Source organism: Dermacentor andersoni, chromosome 9 (genome assembly GCF_023375885.2).
Source record: "Dermacentor andersoni chromosome 9, qqDerAnde1_hic_scaffold, whole genome shotgun sequence".
Taxonomy (NCBI): domain Eukaryota; kingdom Metazoa; phylum Arthropoda; class Arachnida; order Ixodida; family Ixodidae; genus Dermacentor; species Dermacentor andersoni.
Window position 1 is genome coordinate 60875568 of NC_092822.1, and position 16186 is coordinate 60891753.

A 16186-nucleotide genomic window follows, 5' to 3' on the forward strand; every position below is an offset into this window, starting at 1 on the left:
GCGCAGCCACGCGCTTCAAGCTCGCGGCAGTTCCAACGAGACAGGAGGCGGAAGAGTGCGACCACAGCCTCCAAAAATGCGCCCGTTGGCAGGTTCTTCGGCAGTCATGGCGCGCTACCCAGCTAAAAAGTGTAATTCCGCGCGCGCACCAGGCCACTCGGTTTATGCTGGTTTCATATGAACCTCTTTAATGGCAGTTTGGGTCACCGGGTATGTGCCAATAGGTGTGTGCCGCTCTTCAACGAACGTCGTTGACGCCAACTTGGGTAACTACACTCTCAAAAAAGTTTACACCCTTTGGGTCGTATCTTGTCCCACAACGATAATGGTCATCTGTCTTGCCCACATTTCCTCTTTTTAACGCTGCGAGCCCGGTACTTCGAAGTCACGAGCGGCTTGCGGGGTATCAGCGTGACACACCATTCTAGACGGGAAAGTAGTGAGCGCTCAGTTGTGAAGAAAGAGCACGAAAGCAAGGCAGATGACGATTATTGTGGTGGGAGAAACTCCAAAAGGGTGTAAACGTTTGATGAGTGCTCAATTTAAAAATTTTTACACCTTTATGTGTGTAAAGGGTGTTTGTGTCATGGCTACACCCTAAAACAAGATTACACCCTATTGCCACGCAACAATAAATGTCATCTGTCTTGCCCGCATTTCCTTTCTTTAACGCTGCGAGCCCGGTACTTCCCAGTAACGAACGGCATGCGCGTTATCAGCATGACATAACATTCCCGACAGGAAAGCAGCGTGCGCGGCGTTTTCAAAAAAAGGAAACGCAAGCAATCCAGATGACGATTATTGTTGTGTGGCAGATATACACCCCAAAGGGTGTACTTTTTGTCTAAGAGTGTACAGTCTTAAAAAAATTGCACCTTTTCGGGCGCATCTTGTCCCGCAACAATAATCGTCACCTGTCTTCCCCGCATTTCCTTCCTTTAACGCTGCGCGCCCGGTACTTCCAAGTCACGCGTGGCATGCGCGTTAGCGTGGCGTAGCATTCTTGACGGGAAAGTAGCGAGCGCAGCGGTTTCAAGAAAGGAAACACAAGCAAGGCAGATGGCGATTATTGTTGGAGACAAATAAACACCCCAAAGGGTGCAACTGCTTTCAAGGGGCGGGGCCCTGAACCACTTTTTATCGAAGCGGGGAAAGACATTTGAAGAGAATATAGGCTATTTCAGAACCACTGCCGCAAAAAGTACTTCAATGCGTTCAGCTGAAGCGGAGTTATCGGCAATCAAACACGGCCTAGGCTTTGCTCCTCCTCCTTCTCCTCCAATGCCTTGCACTGCGAAGGCTACGGCGGAGACGTCACCGTGGCTCGCAGTTCAAATTTCCGATTTGGTGCCTATGCCGCGCTAAACGTAAGCCAACCGCGGCTGTCCTCAGAGAGCCGCTGTGCGCTTAGCCACTGGACTCGTGGCGGCACCTCGTGGCGGCCGCGGTGTAGCCGAGCGCAGCGACCAACAGCAGCCGCGGATCGGAGTGTGCTTTATGACGAAATAGAGCACACAGAAAAGAGCGAGGATCATGGGGGTTTTTGAAACGAGAGCGCTTGAGACAAAGTTGTCTTCGCGCTCCGCTTGCGAACTCCACGGACAGCGTACGACAGCAGAACTTGGCTGAGATGTTCACAACAGCGCATTCTACCGGCGGACTATGTTATTTCACCAAGCCCAAGGGTTGGTTCAGGGTCCCTTTAAGAGTGTAACGCCCTTATGTTTACAGGGTAAGATCGCATTGCTTTGGTGAGGGCCAATGATGGTAGCTTGTGTGACGACTTTTTCTGGCAAGTAAAGATGATGAAATCTGTGACAGACGACACGAAAAGTGTATTAAAGCGACTCTGAAACAATTTTGACGATATTGTACAAACGTATTGAGTAGTTTCGGTAGGTCCTTCTGAAGAAGTGACGCGTTTAAGCGCGCCACGTAAATTGTGTAATTTATTATGAGGTATTGAAAAATATGCACCACTACCGATCGCAGCGGAGCTGCTCTCCCGAATTTTCAACCGCCTCCTCACAATCGACGTTGTTAGCCCAATTAACATCATTTGGATGAGCTATCCGATTGGCTATCCAGGTCGCATCATCAATGACTTTTCCAATTTTATGGTGAACAAATGTTTGCAATAGTTGGAATTTTGGTTAATTTGTTTCTGTAAAGAAGTAACAGAAAGAGAATACACAATGACAGTCTGTCACTACACTCAAGCTCTTCCGGTACGTAGGAAGTGTCGTCTGCTTGTGTTACGGCGTCCTCCGTGTTGACGCCAGCTGCGCGGTCAGTGTTGGCCAAGAGCTTTCGTTTCGCGAGCTCGATGGATCGCCCTTGTTGTGTTGTGGTCTGCAAATCTAGCGATCAAACCGCGACATTGTGTCCCTCTGCAAGGCAACATGCGAGCAGGGCAGCTGCAGCGCATCGGGCTGTCGGTATCCGATCGGCGCCAGCAGCCACGCGTTTGCGGCAGTCACTTCACGCCGGATGATTACTACCACAATAGAGTTTTGGCATGTACGTTATTCGGGTAAACGCTAGTGCAAGCGGACTGGGCGTTTTGCTGGATGAGCGGAGACGCAATCTTGAACGGCCTGCACGTTGCAGCCACCTGGTGGCACATAGCTCTACCAGACAAACACAGAGTTAATACAGCAGTAACCAAGTGTACTCTGCTTTGCTGCTGGTATAAACTTTCGGCAGGAACGTAATAGCGAACACGCTCTCTTTTTAAATGTATAAAATGTTTTATACTTGGTTGCAGCAATAGTAACTCCATGTTTAGCTGGTGAAGCTCTGCGCCACCAGGTAGCTGCACCGTGTAGGCCACTAAGGCCGCTCACGTTTACCCTAATGCCCCTTTATCACAGTATATGGAGTGACTTTACGCCTCCGCCCATCCGTCAAACCGCTTAGGTCCCCTGCGGTTACCGGAATACCGGACACGCTCGGTGCTGCGACGGAACTCTCACAACGCACGCTGCTTGGATAGCTCTCGCGGGGGATCGACGGCCAGGTGGCTAGCCTAGAGGTTGGAGAGGCTTCGCGCACTGGCTCCAAGACAATAGGAAGTAAACGACACGACGTCACATCACGATGCAGAGCCAGTGAAGGCGGAACTTAGCCCGGGCCACTCGGCCAACGAGTTGACGAGAAAAAGCATGGCTAGGGGGGAAGCTAACTTGTAATCGTCGATAGCTCTGTTAATATGAGACGCCTCACTTAAATTGTGGCACTAGTATTTTGCTGTAGCTCTACCTTACGCGTCTACAAAATTTGTACAAACCATTTCAGGGACCCTTTAAATAATATTTCCGAGCTATCGCTGTCAAATTCTTCTGGCAGATATTTCTGTGCATTTAAGGCTGTCAGAATTATTATACGGTTTTCAACCACGCGCTTTCTCATCACACGTCTAGTTAGAGCTCGTTATCGTGCGCTATGTATTTTATTGCGGATAGCAATTATACGAACACTCCAGGCGCATTTCTACCGTCAGCGTCACCTTGAGTTTCCGATAAAGTCCAAGGGCGATAAAATCGTCGCCGCGCGCCGTGTGCTGTATGTGCGAGTGAAAGCGTGCTAGGGTGAGCGGCGATCGCTGCTCAATCTCGCGCACGCAAGCGAGGAAAGCAGGGGTGAAGCGCGCCTTCCATCGCTCGCTAGGATCCGGGGGGAGGGGGCGTTCTACTCCGAACGGTCCGGACTGCCGCGCGCGCCAGCCCGGGACGCTGTTTTTGAAAGCCATCTGCGACGGCGACAGAGCCCGCCGTGCGCTGTGTTTTCACGGCCTAGTTCGCGTTGATGCGAGACGCAGCATGAAGGTCGAAAAATAAAGCACAGCATACTCCTTTCGAGTGTTGACTGCGTTAAACATGGTCGAAACAAAAAATCATACCACGAGATAGATGGAGAAAAGAAGGTACAGGCTTGATATACTACAGAGCAGTGTAAAATCAGTGCATCGGAACAACGTAAAGTACGCACACAAAAGCAGATGCGAGCGACTAAAATCACTGATATGCACAGAGCTGAAGAAGTTATGGGCACGAAGGCACCTTCACAGCCGAGTCTATAGAGTAGTTGACTTAAAAAGAGCGCTCAGAACAGTTCTCTGTGCTTGGTCCTGGCGAGGTGCGCGAGCACTCTGGAACAGAATGTCTTTCACAGAATTTACACTGGTGTCCGAGAAAGCCACATTCTCGGTAAAGTTTTGCACGCCGCCGCGTAAGCACTGAATCTGTCTATCGAGATGGGCGACAGTTTCGCAGCTTGGTAGGCTGCACACATTGGTGGTTGTTGTGTATAGTTCTTGCTCATTTCTGCCATAGGGGGCGGCGCACTGACGGAAACGCAGTAACGAGGGCCGCAAAAAGGAACGACGAAGGTATTGGCAGTATTGTCACAAGCGAGCATCAAATCCGTGGCACTGTCACTTTGCTGTCCCATCGATTGTTGATTAAGTATGCCCATCATCCAGCCAAACAACCTCGGTCCCTTCTCGGCTTGTCTCTGTAGGCTGTTGACGCCAGGCAGTTTGTTCCGCGAACGGCTCGGTGTTTAAGCGTGCCGCGTCAGATTGTTCATCAGGAAGCGTCGCATCATCTCGTCGACGGTACGCGTCTGGTCGAAACCCGGGTAGTGTCCCGCCCTGGCGACAACTACGAATGAGAAATTGCCCGCCGACGTCACGTATCCAGAAAGTCCTGCCTCCTCTGGCCCCGCGTAGAAGGGCACACGACGGCCGTGCCTGAACTGTTCGGCTCGGCCCCACTCGACGCTCCGGAAGTACTCTTCGATTCGCGCTGCCGAGAAGATGGGGTCCAGCTGACCCGCGTATGCCAGAAACCGGTAGTTGTCCATCAGTGTGCTCACGATGTCCGAGATGTTCCTCAGGTAGTCCCCGCTGAGCTGCAGGTTGATGAGGGGTTCGCGCAGGAACAAGGCATTGCGACCGACGTGCACGGCATCCTTGAATATTTCGCTGGCTACGTAGTCCCTGTAGGCGGCGAACTCGGCCGGTTCGACGCTCTGTAGTGCGTTTCCGTCGTACTTGTAGCCGGTAAGCCGCTGGAACATGGTCGGTGCGCTTCCCTCGCCTGTGGATACGAAGGCGGTCTTGAAGAGCAGCTGCAGAGCCTCCACCGTGCGGTTGTCGGTGACCATCTGCCTGATGGTATCCATTCGAGTGGTGTACGCCTGCCAGCCCTGGTAGTCGAGCAGGCTGAACTGGTGGTAGTAGTCGGACAGGTCAAACAAGTCCACTGCAGGGCCCAGGAAACCGACGCCGCTGATGATGCCTCGCAAGTTTACCGGAAGGTCTGGGTTTGAATGCATTCGAATGGCCAGAGCTGCGGCGGCTCTAGCTGAAATGGAGAAAAATAATGCAAAATAAAGCCAATCGCTTCGTTTCTTCGGAACCACACAATTCGGAAAGACGACGACATTGCAAGCTATTGGTCGACCCGACTTAGCGCTCAGACTTGGCGAACCAGCCTCAGAATTCACTGCTGAATTGTGTTCCGTCAGTGCTGTGCACAGCAGGTTTGCTCCGTTGAGGCTGTATTCGCTGAGTTCTTTCTAAATGACACAGATTGATAAATAATTGTGTAAGTTCTGGCCTCTTCAAATCAAAAGAAGTTGCTTGGACACGGTGGAAGCTATGTGCATGAACCTTGCGTGCGTGAGCCAGGTAACACATTAACAGCAGTGACGCGTAATATATTTTCCAGCATTTATATTCAATACTTGGATAAAACCAGTACAGATGCGTCATCGTCGTAGGTCTTCATAAGCTGTGATCACAGGTGCTTGTGATTGCGCATTCTCGATGAAAGAATACAGATTGCTGAAAAAATCATTAGTTTTCAATTGACACCAGCTATTTTAGCTAATTATTATTGACAATTATAGCATTTAAATGTCACCATTACGATTGATTACGGTAGGAATAACTAAGCTTCATTTTGACTTTCTACATAAACAATAGAAAATATGCGATGGTATAGAATGTCGCGTCTGGGACAGCCGATTTCTGATGTCAGCGACAGCTGGTGTCGAAGACAATTGGTTAATATTGAAGCAAGTGATGGTGATATTTCTCGCAGTAGTTCTGTTTGATGCATAGTGTGAGGCTTGGATTATATGAGCTGAATTAGCACTCTCTTATGTAGGTTAGGCGATGTAATACGAAAGCCAATCAATTGAATACCTTAAATTTACTATAAAATAAAAAAGTTTTGGGCTAATCGCCTGTAAGAAAGCAAAGTTGTTGCTAGTATTGCATAACTATTTGGTAAGTAGCCAAAACGTGCAGCTAGAAAAACGTTGAGATAGTCTCAAAATAAAGTTGGCCGCTCCGCCAACATTAAAACACGCACCAAATAAGAACAGCTTGCGTTGTCTGATTTTAGACAAGTGAAGAAACAAGACCGGAAGTTTATCGACGAATGAACGTTAAGTATGGTAATGCGTGTTTGTCACAGGTGTATAAATGAAGTAGCAAATCAAATCAATCAACAGTTGGCGTGACATCGGTGTAAGATGCTTGTCACCTGGGTCACACAGGTCAAGTTGCGGCACCAGAGCATGACAATACTCGCTTCATACTGCCCGCGCAACAGTTGCGACCACTCAAGAACTGCTATCTTGCGTGTCGGCCACATTCTCTTTACTCACTAGATCTCGCACCAAGTGACTATCACATGTTTGCGCCGCTCAAAGAAACACTAACAAAAAGTCCGATCAGATGAGGTACAGCTAGCTTCCTACGTGACCGGTTGCGCAGCCAAATAAAGCATTTTTTCCCCTCGGGAATTGAGACACTTTGCAAACACTGGAAACTTCTATTGAGCGTGAGAGAGATTACTTAGAAAAATGATCCTAAAGTGGTTTTTCATTCGCTAAAAGAATAAAAAAATAATTTACGGCTTTCACTTGGCTGATCAACGCAAACGAATAAATGAGATTAATAAATGGAGCAACTATTTAAAACAAATTACTGGCACTTGTCGCACATCCCTAAAGCGTACGGCTCAACGTAAGCTGTTTTTACCTCCGTAGGACTCGCCAGCAACGTAGAAGTCGCGCCCTTTGTATTCCGGGAACAGCCGGAAGAACTGCACCAGGAATCCGTGGATGTCCCGGGCAATCTCTTCCAGACTCGTCGGGTAACCCTTGATGTCGTTGGTCCGGCTGAATCCGGCCCCCACGGGCTGGTCGAGGTAAATCACGTTCGTGTATTCGCACATGGTGCTCTCCCTCGGGTACAGCTTTCCGTCGGCATCGATGGCGACTGGCCCGTTCTCAAGGAAATGTCCGAACAGAGAGGAGCTTCCGGGACCCCCTTGGAGCCAAAGTAACAGGGGGGCTTCGACACGATTTTTCTGCCAGTGAAAGAAGGAGAGGGGCAAGCGCTTAAATGACTGCCATTTTTGTTTCTTTTGATATTCATCAATCAGCTCATACGACACTCTATCAATACTGAACGAGAAGAAAGGAAACCGATGGCCCGATTTTTTATTAGTTATATCATAAGAAGCCAACAAACAAAGACACCAAGGACAGCACAGGGAAAATACTGAAACACTAGAAAACTGTACAGCACTTTCGTTCTTTCGCGTGACGGCTGCATAGTGCTTCATATTCGCTATATCTAGCGAGTACTGTACAACTATAGTGGGAAGCTATGCAGGGTAAATAAAGTAGCTCATTCGCTACATGCTCTGACCGAGCATGTACGAGCAATTGACAATAATATGCAAAGAACACTGGCAGATTAAAATACCAGTGTGTGCGGTAGCTGAGTCATTCTAACCCATTCAATCCGTCAAGACACAATGTTGTTGTGACCTAAAACCACAATGTCCTTGCTAGCAATTTGCTATACTCGTCTTTGTCGTCACCTCCATGGAATGCGACGAATAACACACCCCAAAGAGGTGTTGTTCACGTGCTTCCCGAGGGCCGCATTGTCTAAAGCATTTGCTCATATGAATGCTGTTATGGAACATTACAATCTCTCATGGCTGCTCATTCCTTTCTGCTGCCAAGAACAGAAGCGACACGGATGCCTCACTGAGAGCTCAGTCATTACTTTCATCAACAGCAACTGTCCAAGTGGTACTCCTGCCTACTAAAAAGCCACCGACGAAAAAGTGCCATTACACCTGCTATGAAAAAAAAAACAGTAGACACAATTTATAGGCACCCTGTAACGAAAGAAAGTAAACACAGTGGTAGCCTTTCGTTTTATGATTTGTCTGCCTTTTCAAAATATTTTTTTATCTCTCTGTCTGATAGGAACAAGAGACGGGACACGGCAGTAAAATTCTCGTGGAAAGATTTTATTTCTTGGATACCGAACGGCAACGCCTTTCCCATGAGTTGTACTACTGCGTAAAGCAAACCTTGCCGGAGGTTGTTTTTCCTTCTGTGTAAATACACTTTTCGTTAGTCGAATACAAATCACATTATAAGCTTCCTAGAAAGAACTTCTTCCGGTATTGTACTTTCATGTATTGGCGCCGCTCACATCGCGATAAATTGCGCATTGGGTTCAATATTTCAAAGCTGCCTAGATTCAGGAACTCTATCTTTCGCAACCGCATCAGCCTAAATATTAGGTCTACACTGGAACGCCTAGCACCATTTCCACGATAACATTCGATTGTAAGCAGTTGTAATGTTTCATCTGGGACAAACATTGACGAAGTATGAGTATGTGTGTTTCGGTGACTGTGTTGGCTTTTATTTGGAAATGAGCTATGAGCTACCTTGGAATCACCGCTCCCAAGAATGCACAACTCAAACTTGTGTTTCGGCCAATTCTTTTGAATGAGGGATTAGCCCGTGGACTTGCATTTTAATCAGACGTGATCAGAGCCAACGCGCACAAAGGAACATGCCTTCTTCTCACCCTGGCCTGCACATGCAGGAAGAAGAGGTGGCTCTGAAGTGTCTCGTTGACGGTGACCAGGCCCGCGTGGGCCTCAGCTCCCGTGTCCTTGTTGGAGAACGCGGACACCACACTGAGTTGCCTGGCCTCGGTCGCCCCCTTGCTTTCCACGAGAGGAGTCAGGTAGAGAGTGCCCGTATCGTCATCATGTCGCCTTGAAGTATTCGGGATGATAAGGGTGGAATTGTTGGGATGACAACGTTAGTGAATGTCACAGGTGCAACAGTTCATATCACTGCATGGTTGCGGGGTCTCCGGTTACAGAAGTGAACATCAATGCAGAAGAAAAAAACCCCGATTTTAGAAGCTTGCAATAGGCACTCATTCAGAAAGCTATGCGGAGACAATATAAGTTCAATAAGAGGGGAATGAGTTTTGATAGCTGCAGGCGGACCTAGACTAACCTTGCAAAACTTGCCCGCACTTGCTCCGCTCGAGCTTTACTTATTAAAGGGACGCTAAAGGAAAGTACTAAGTCGAGCTATATCGACAAAGCATCAGTTTAAGATTCTGTCATCGTTTTCTGCGTGCCAAAATACATCAATTTTACAGTGAAGCTGTTTATGGCTAGGCTTCCGTGCATTTTTGTTCTGCGTCAACAAAAACTATCCCCATCAGCGATGGCTCATATCTCTCGTAATGCAGAGGCTGTATAGTATATCCGCCGTTGTAAACAGAGAAAGGCGAAGCCGTTCGCAGCGGCCGCTCTTTGCGAATCAGAGGTGCTGACGTCACACGTAAGAGGTGCCATAGTCGGAAATAGATGGCGCCACTCAGGTTTCTTTATTTTCGCCATTTTATCGCTTACAGAAGCTCTCTTTTCATCACGCATGAATAATTCGTTATTACAGGTGCATAATCTTTCATTCTAGCTCGACTTAATACTAGCCTTTAGTGTCCCTTTAAGTTCTCGGCAGAGCCTGAAGCCTGTCACAACAATGCGAGTGTTGCATATTAAGTTCACAACACTGCAGGCAATCGTAACACAGAGTAAGGCAAGTCTGCCCAAAATCATATACAGGATATGGCACTATCGTAATGAAGGAGGAAATGTAGAGTGAGAAAGCAGTTCGATGCTATGTGATAGCTTATTGATTAGTGCGCATTTTAAATTATTTAGCACCTGCTATGCCAATGGGCAATAAATAAGGAGAAATCCACATACAACAAACGTTGTTCAGCGCCGGTGTCAATTACGTCGACGCGGTTTAGCGGTGCTGCCTAACTTGCCATTCGTTTCGCTTCGGCTTTGCACGCCTGGCGTTACATCGCGACCTCCGCGTATAAACACGGTGCTAGCGCATATCGAATAGCTCCAATGATATGAACAGGTTTAGTTTACACACGACAGCGCCGCGCTAGAAACACTACCCTTTTGGAAGTGGAGAATACAGTGTAGTGGTTTGGCATCGGACCGTCAACGGGGGCTCGATCATCTCGGCGGGAAGGCAAATTGCAATACCGCGCCCGGCTTGCGATACGGAGCTGGTACTCAGCCGCACAACTTTTAATTATACGTGGTCTGCAAATTTCAGGGGACAGCAAAGAAGGTGTAATAAGGACGCGCAGGCATAAAATTCTTGAGTTGTCATTTTTTTTTCTGCGTTAAACGCAGATCCGAACAATCTAAATCATGGAAGAAATACTTTCAAGCGTCAAAATCGCCCTATTGCATACTGCATATTGCATATTGCAACTACTGCATACTTGTTTGTGTACGAATCAGTTTCGGTTTCTATACACAGTAAGCGGATGCGTCATGACGTCATGATACATCTCGGGAATGGCTTGCTACATTCCAGCGATCGCTGTGGCTGCCAATGCGTGAGAGCAGACGGAAAGAACGTGCGCAACGCTCTTGTTTAAGTATGTTTTGTAAGCAACGTCATCGTACCTAGCGTTATTGCTACAAGGCGCCAGCAAATTTCGCTCTGTTTCATGACATCATGATGACGCCAGGTCCGGCGTTTCGAGACATGCTTCAGTATGAAATAAAATGTCTTCCAAGTGTTTGCCAACATTTATGCTTGCCGAGTATCATTGCTTTACGTGCGAGAAGTTTAACTGTGGCAGGGTTTCTGCAACTTCGAAGATTTGTGCCATATTCTTTCGTTAAGTTAAGCTGTATTAGGAAATCACGCTGCAGGAAGAGCAGATTGACCTCTCTTACAGCGACAGTAGGGTTGGTTAACCAATAAATGCAGGAAAACGAGACGATGTTGGCGACAACCCGAAATTTCCGAAACTCCTTCGCGCGAAGTCATCGACTTTGACAGTGTCTACTCAAGTACGTGTAGTTGTCTGTTTATTGGCAGATCAGTACTATACTGCATTCTAAAAGAGTCACAGATTAAACCTAGTAAGTATTGAAACACTTCTTGTGCCCGAACGGCAAACACAAGGTAATACTTTGACATTTGTTACCTAACAGTTACACTGACGTATGAGGTTACTTCGCAAAATAAAAAAAAAATGAAGAAGAAATTAAGTTTGGCGGTCATTCCGTAGTGATCAACCTTTTCCTGCCAAATGGACGAATGTAAAGTTGTGAAAGAGTAGTTTACCGCTCTAAACTGATTTAGTGTCACTCATTTGTGTCCCTTTGAGACACGTTCAAACCAAGAAGCACTGGCTATAGGCTTGATTCTTGTATGATTTAGATGGTTCGGATCTTCGTTTAATGCACAAAAAAATGACAACTTAAGTCTACAACTAGAATCCATGGAATAGCGACGATTTCGCATTGTAACTGCAATGGGTGAGACCAGGCCACAGCTTGTTGGCATAAGTTAGCCTCTTAACTGATTACAACTGGTCTCGTAAGTTCGTTATTTCACCGAGTTCATCAATCAGTGTTGTACTCATTGTCATCTCCGGAATCACCACTGCTGTGCTGGGCTAACGATTCGCTCATTCTTTCATTTGTGCCTCTAGATCACTTACTCGTTCCGAAGACCTACTTCTTCAGTGTTCATCATCCTATATCTGCATTGTAGGGAAGGGATTTCGGAGAAGCGGGGATGTCTTGAACTTCGTAACCTGAGACTGGAATTGAAGCGTCTTTCGCGAGTTACCTATAGGGCTTGTGCCCGGGCAAAAAACGTCTAATCATGTATACATGCCGCGGTAGTTTTTATCCACGTGAATCCCATCATATATCTTGTAGAGTGTTTTCTAGCGTCGCGTTCTTGTACATCTGAATTAGACCTTTAAACTGTTATGCCGAGATAGCAAGAAATACGAAAGAAAGGAGAAGGGCGGGAAAGGGAAACTAGGGCAGCAAATGTTGCTTACAGCCCTACACTGGGGACGGGAGAATTAGGGGGTAAAGAAAGTGAGAAAAAACAGGCCGCGCATATACACATGCGCACAACAGTCAACGCAAGTTAGTTTCAGTCAGTTTTAGAGTTGCCTGTAGAAATGTGTTGTCCTCAAGACATTTAACCAACGGCTTTGTCGCGCTCTGCTGGTGAGGTTGACATTCCGAAATGGCCAGTGCAGAGAGTGATTGGTGATCAACACGAACTGGCACAAGCAGGGCCGATCGTTTCGGCATACTGTAGGAAGGGTGATTACGGGGAATGTGCTCAAGAATCTTTTTGCGACCAGAGTGGTCCCATGCAGCCCTGTCGGCCATCCCTAAACGGAAGGCGAAGACTTCAATTGCCATAGACGGGAGAGAAGGATTACGTCCTGTCTGGAAAGTCCAGATGGGATACGAAGACGCAGGGAAGGGTACAAACGGTGAAGTCGGTTCTATAACAAATTCGTCTGTTCCACATGGGCTCTATAGTTTAGCGATGATAACTTCAATGTACATTTAAAGCGTGTTCTACTGGAAGCAGGTTGATCAAGTCGGTTGTATCATAAGCTTTGTTCGTTCCACGTGGACTACGCGTTTATAAAATGCGTTATACTTTTGCCCTGTGTTCTATTGGAGAGAAACTCAAGTATAAGGCATCGCATTACGGTTGCGTGCACCCGGGTTCCCTGTAACAGTGGACCGCGCTGCGTACACACATGCCGCACTCACCGATTTCGTGGCACGGCGAACGCTCCGATGAGCGCTAGGCTGACGGCGAGCATGAGCACGAGGAGCACGATGAGCACAAACCGGCGGCCCTTCATGGTCGTCGCCAGGCGACCGCACGCCTCGTCCACGCGCTCCCACAACGGCTGTTGCTGGTGGTGCTCCCACAGCTCCGGCTGCTGCTGGGGCTGCTGCTGCTGATGCTTGAGATGCGTGCCGGCGTGCGGCTGACCGGCCTCTGCCGCTGCCGCTGCGGCGGCGGGGGACGCCGGCATGTCTGGGCCTCCTTCGAGCTGGGGGCGCGGCTCGCTGATAGCCGGGCTCGCTGGCTGGACGCCGGTGCAACCGAGCGCACTTTGGTCCCCGGCTGGCTACGGGCTTGCAGCTTCGTTGCGCAAGCAGCAAACGACGTCGCTAGCTGCCGCCACACTTCCTCGCGATGTCGGCTGTGCCGGAGGCGAAAGGATCGTCCTGGCACACGGCAGCGTGGGAAGGCACGCTCTGCGGAGAGGCGGTCGCCACGGGAGGTATGCGTGTACTGTCGACGCTTCGCCGGCTATGCGCTACTCGGATTTCGTGTTTGCAAACCCGGCCGCCGATCGCGCTCGATGGTAAACGGAAGCACCGAAGGCTATACGACGTAGCTGTTGTCTGCGATGGCTCACAAAAGAAAGAAGCAAATACTGGCGACAAGGAAAGTGTAGGCAATAGCAGGCACGGAGTTCTGGCAGTTACTAAGCAAGACAAGTGTCGCTGCACTGATTCCTACGGTACGGATATGCGGGGATGTGAGTTGACCGATGCGCTCGGTGCTGCTGGAAAATCCTGCAAACTGGGGCCACTGACTTTTGTGCATGACTGATTGTCGGACGAGGAAACGGAAATTATATGGCATAGAACATATAAAACGAAGTTATTTTAGATCTGACAAAGCTTGAATGATATATTTGAAGGACATGTTCCGCAGTGCGGTTAATCCAGCACGCAAAGGGACTGACAATGACATTCGTGTGAATAATGTGCATTCTTTTCAACAAGGAGCCATGGCCTGCCGATGGACAGCGACGTAAAATATATTCAATGTCCCATAATAACTAAATATATTCAATAATGGTGAAAAGTATTGTCGGTATTAGTAGACGTGGCGAGACGTCCATGTCACTGAGACGATGTGACTTCTGCCATGGATTAGCGGCAGCTTCCACCATATCATTTGGGAGCTGCGAAATAATCTTTTGCTGTCTGCTTTACAATCCCCTGCCTCTATCGCGACATAGTGTCATATTCAGAATTGGGACGCTGAATTGCGACCTAACGCCAATATGATTTCCAAAAGTTTCGGATGCTTTTGGAGCGCCCTGCAGTACCTTGCAATTTTTGTGCTGCTGTTTGTGAGTTTGTGCAGCGAATCTTCGCTTCTAATAATTTCATGTCTTTAAAGCTCATGTGTCATCGTGCCACACCTGAGCGACTAGTAATGCGATAGCGTTATTAGGGTCATCACAGGCCTACTCAGGCTTTTGAGTGTATTGCCTCATTTGTGGGCCCGTGTTACAAGCCTCATTGCAAACCTTGTGAAGACATACATCACGCAACGGTATTAAAATCGGCTAACCCGCACCTTTGATTAAAGTGCTTCCGTTATTGGCCCATTTTATTTTCCGTTGACACCAATGGCGAAGGCCACTGAGTGAACTGTATGATGTTATCGCATAAAATTCTATTCGCAATGTCAAGGAAAACAAATAATAATGGGTGTGTTCAGATAAGGAGAGCCAGAGGAGCGTTCCGACTAGTTTTGATTCCAGCGAAATTTTCATGTGACAGAAAATACCCTGCACACATGGGAACCGACATTACTTTTTTTAACCGCTAATCTTTGCATCAGCAGAACAGAAAATTGCTGCCAAAATGAAGGTAGCGGCACGTAAGAGAGACTAAACATACTTTCGGGTGGGTTTCACATACAGCAAAGTATGCACAGAAAACAAATATTGAAGGAAACTCGCTCTAACAAGACACATCGACAAATTTCCAAATATGGCCCATTTCTTTGTTGTTCATAAGCCAAGTTTACTATTTCTTGTTTGGGTTGTTGTTATGATTTGGTTTGCCTAGGTTAACGCGGGGCTGTTTGCCGGGATGTGCATGTACAATCGCATAGTTCGAATAATTCTGGCCGCCACTGAGGTGAATCCAAACTGGGGAAAAGATACAGCGAAGCTTAGCTGATTGAAAACGAAGCATGAACATATAATTAAAACAAACCGTCACACACACAAACCAACTAAGCAACACGCCAAAACTAATAGAAACGTCCATGCAGCTCTAGATGTCCTTGCACAAGTAAAAAATCATACAAAACAATAGGGTCATTGACCAGTCACAATTGGCATGCGTTGGTGCAGCTGCAGGGCGTCGGTCGCGTGAGGATAAGTCGCTGCTTGCTTCTCGAGAAGCATCCGCAGCGCGGCCAAGGCGTCGCAGGAGGGCAGTGGCAAGTTTTTGCCTTCAGCCCCACGTCACCAGGACCTTCGAAAACCACAGGTTGAAGGTATAGGATGGAGGCCAGATCGTCGTTGAGGTCTTGAAGCTCGGACCCGTTGCCCGACAGCCTCGCTCCTTCCATTCCTCACAGCGGCCCTCTTCTCTTCTTGATGTTGGTGTTGCCTGAAAACATGGCTCGTACCCGTTCTTGTTTCTTAGTGCTCCCTCTTCTGCTCCATCTTTCAGAACCCGTGTGTTTTCGGGATCGGTGATGATGATCATAATGGTGGCCTCATACTATGGCTCGGGCCCATGCTGGGGTATCGGCCAACAATTGTGTGCCTGAACTTTTACTTAATGTATTAAAGTACTTCCTATTCGGTTAAAGGTGCCGCGTTTTTCTTCTTCTTCATTCAACTTATGGCACGTAACCACCATGAAAGGGGGGGGAGGGGTCGTGAGGATTCGAGCGGATTGGCCATGGTTCACAATCATGCGAGCTCGCGCCGAATCCCACCGTTCTTTCTCTTCTTTTAGAGTGGCTATAGCCGTCCGCCGCGCCAGACACGCGCACATTACTCTTTGTGCGTGGCAGGTATGGACTTGCGCAGACAATGAGTGCATGTAATTTTCAATTACAAAGTTTTATAAAGTAGGTATAAAAAGTATGAAAACATAGAAAAATGCATTTCTTTTTTTTTTAGACTCGA

At 47.9% G+C, this 16186-nt stretch overlaps 1 protein-coding gene and 1 long non-coding RNA gene across 2 annotated transcripts in view; one reads left to right on the forward strand and one right to left on the reverse strand.

Moving 5' to 3' along the window:
• Positions 1–3836: 3836 nt before the first annotated feature.
• On the reverse strand, positions 3837–13445 carry LOC126528096 (venom serine carboxypeptidase-like). The gene is made up of 4 exons (XM_050175959.3): positions 12993–13445; positions 8921–9113; positions 7058–7388; positions 3837–5369 (listed from the first exon to the last, which is right to left on the reverse strand). Exons 1-4 carry the CDS (start codon positions 13262–13264, stop codon positions 4564–4566), a joined length of 1602 nt encoding a protein of 533 aa, XP_050031916.1. The 5' UTR covers positions 13265–13445; the 3' UTR covers positions 3837–4563.
• The window catches only part of LOC140213090 (uncharacterized), a 269839-nt gene continuing 267083 nt past the window's right edge, over positions 13431–16186 (forward strand). Inside the window, exon 1 of the long non-coding RNA XR_011889995.1 lies at positions 13431–13516. This is a non-coding gene — a long non-coding RNA (uncharacterized lncRNA). The remainder of the gene's footprint in view (positions 13517–16186) is intronic.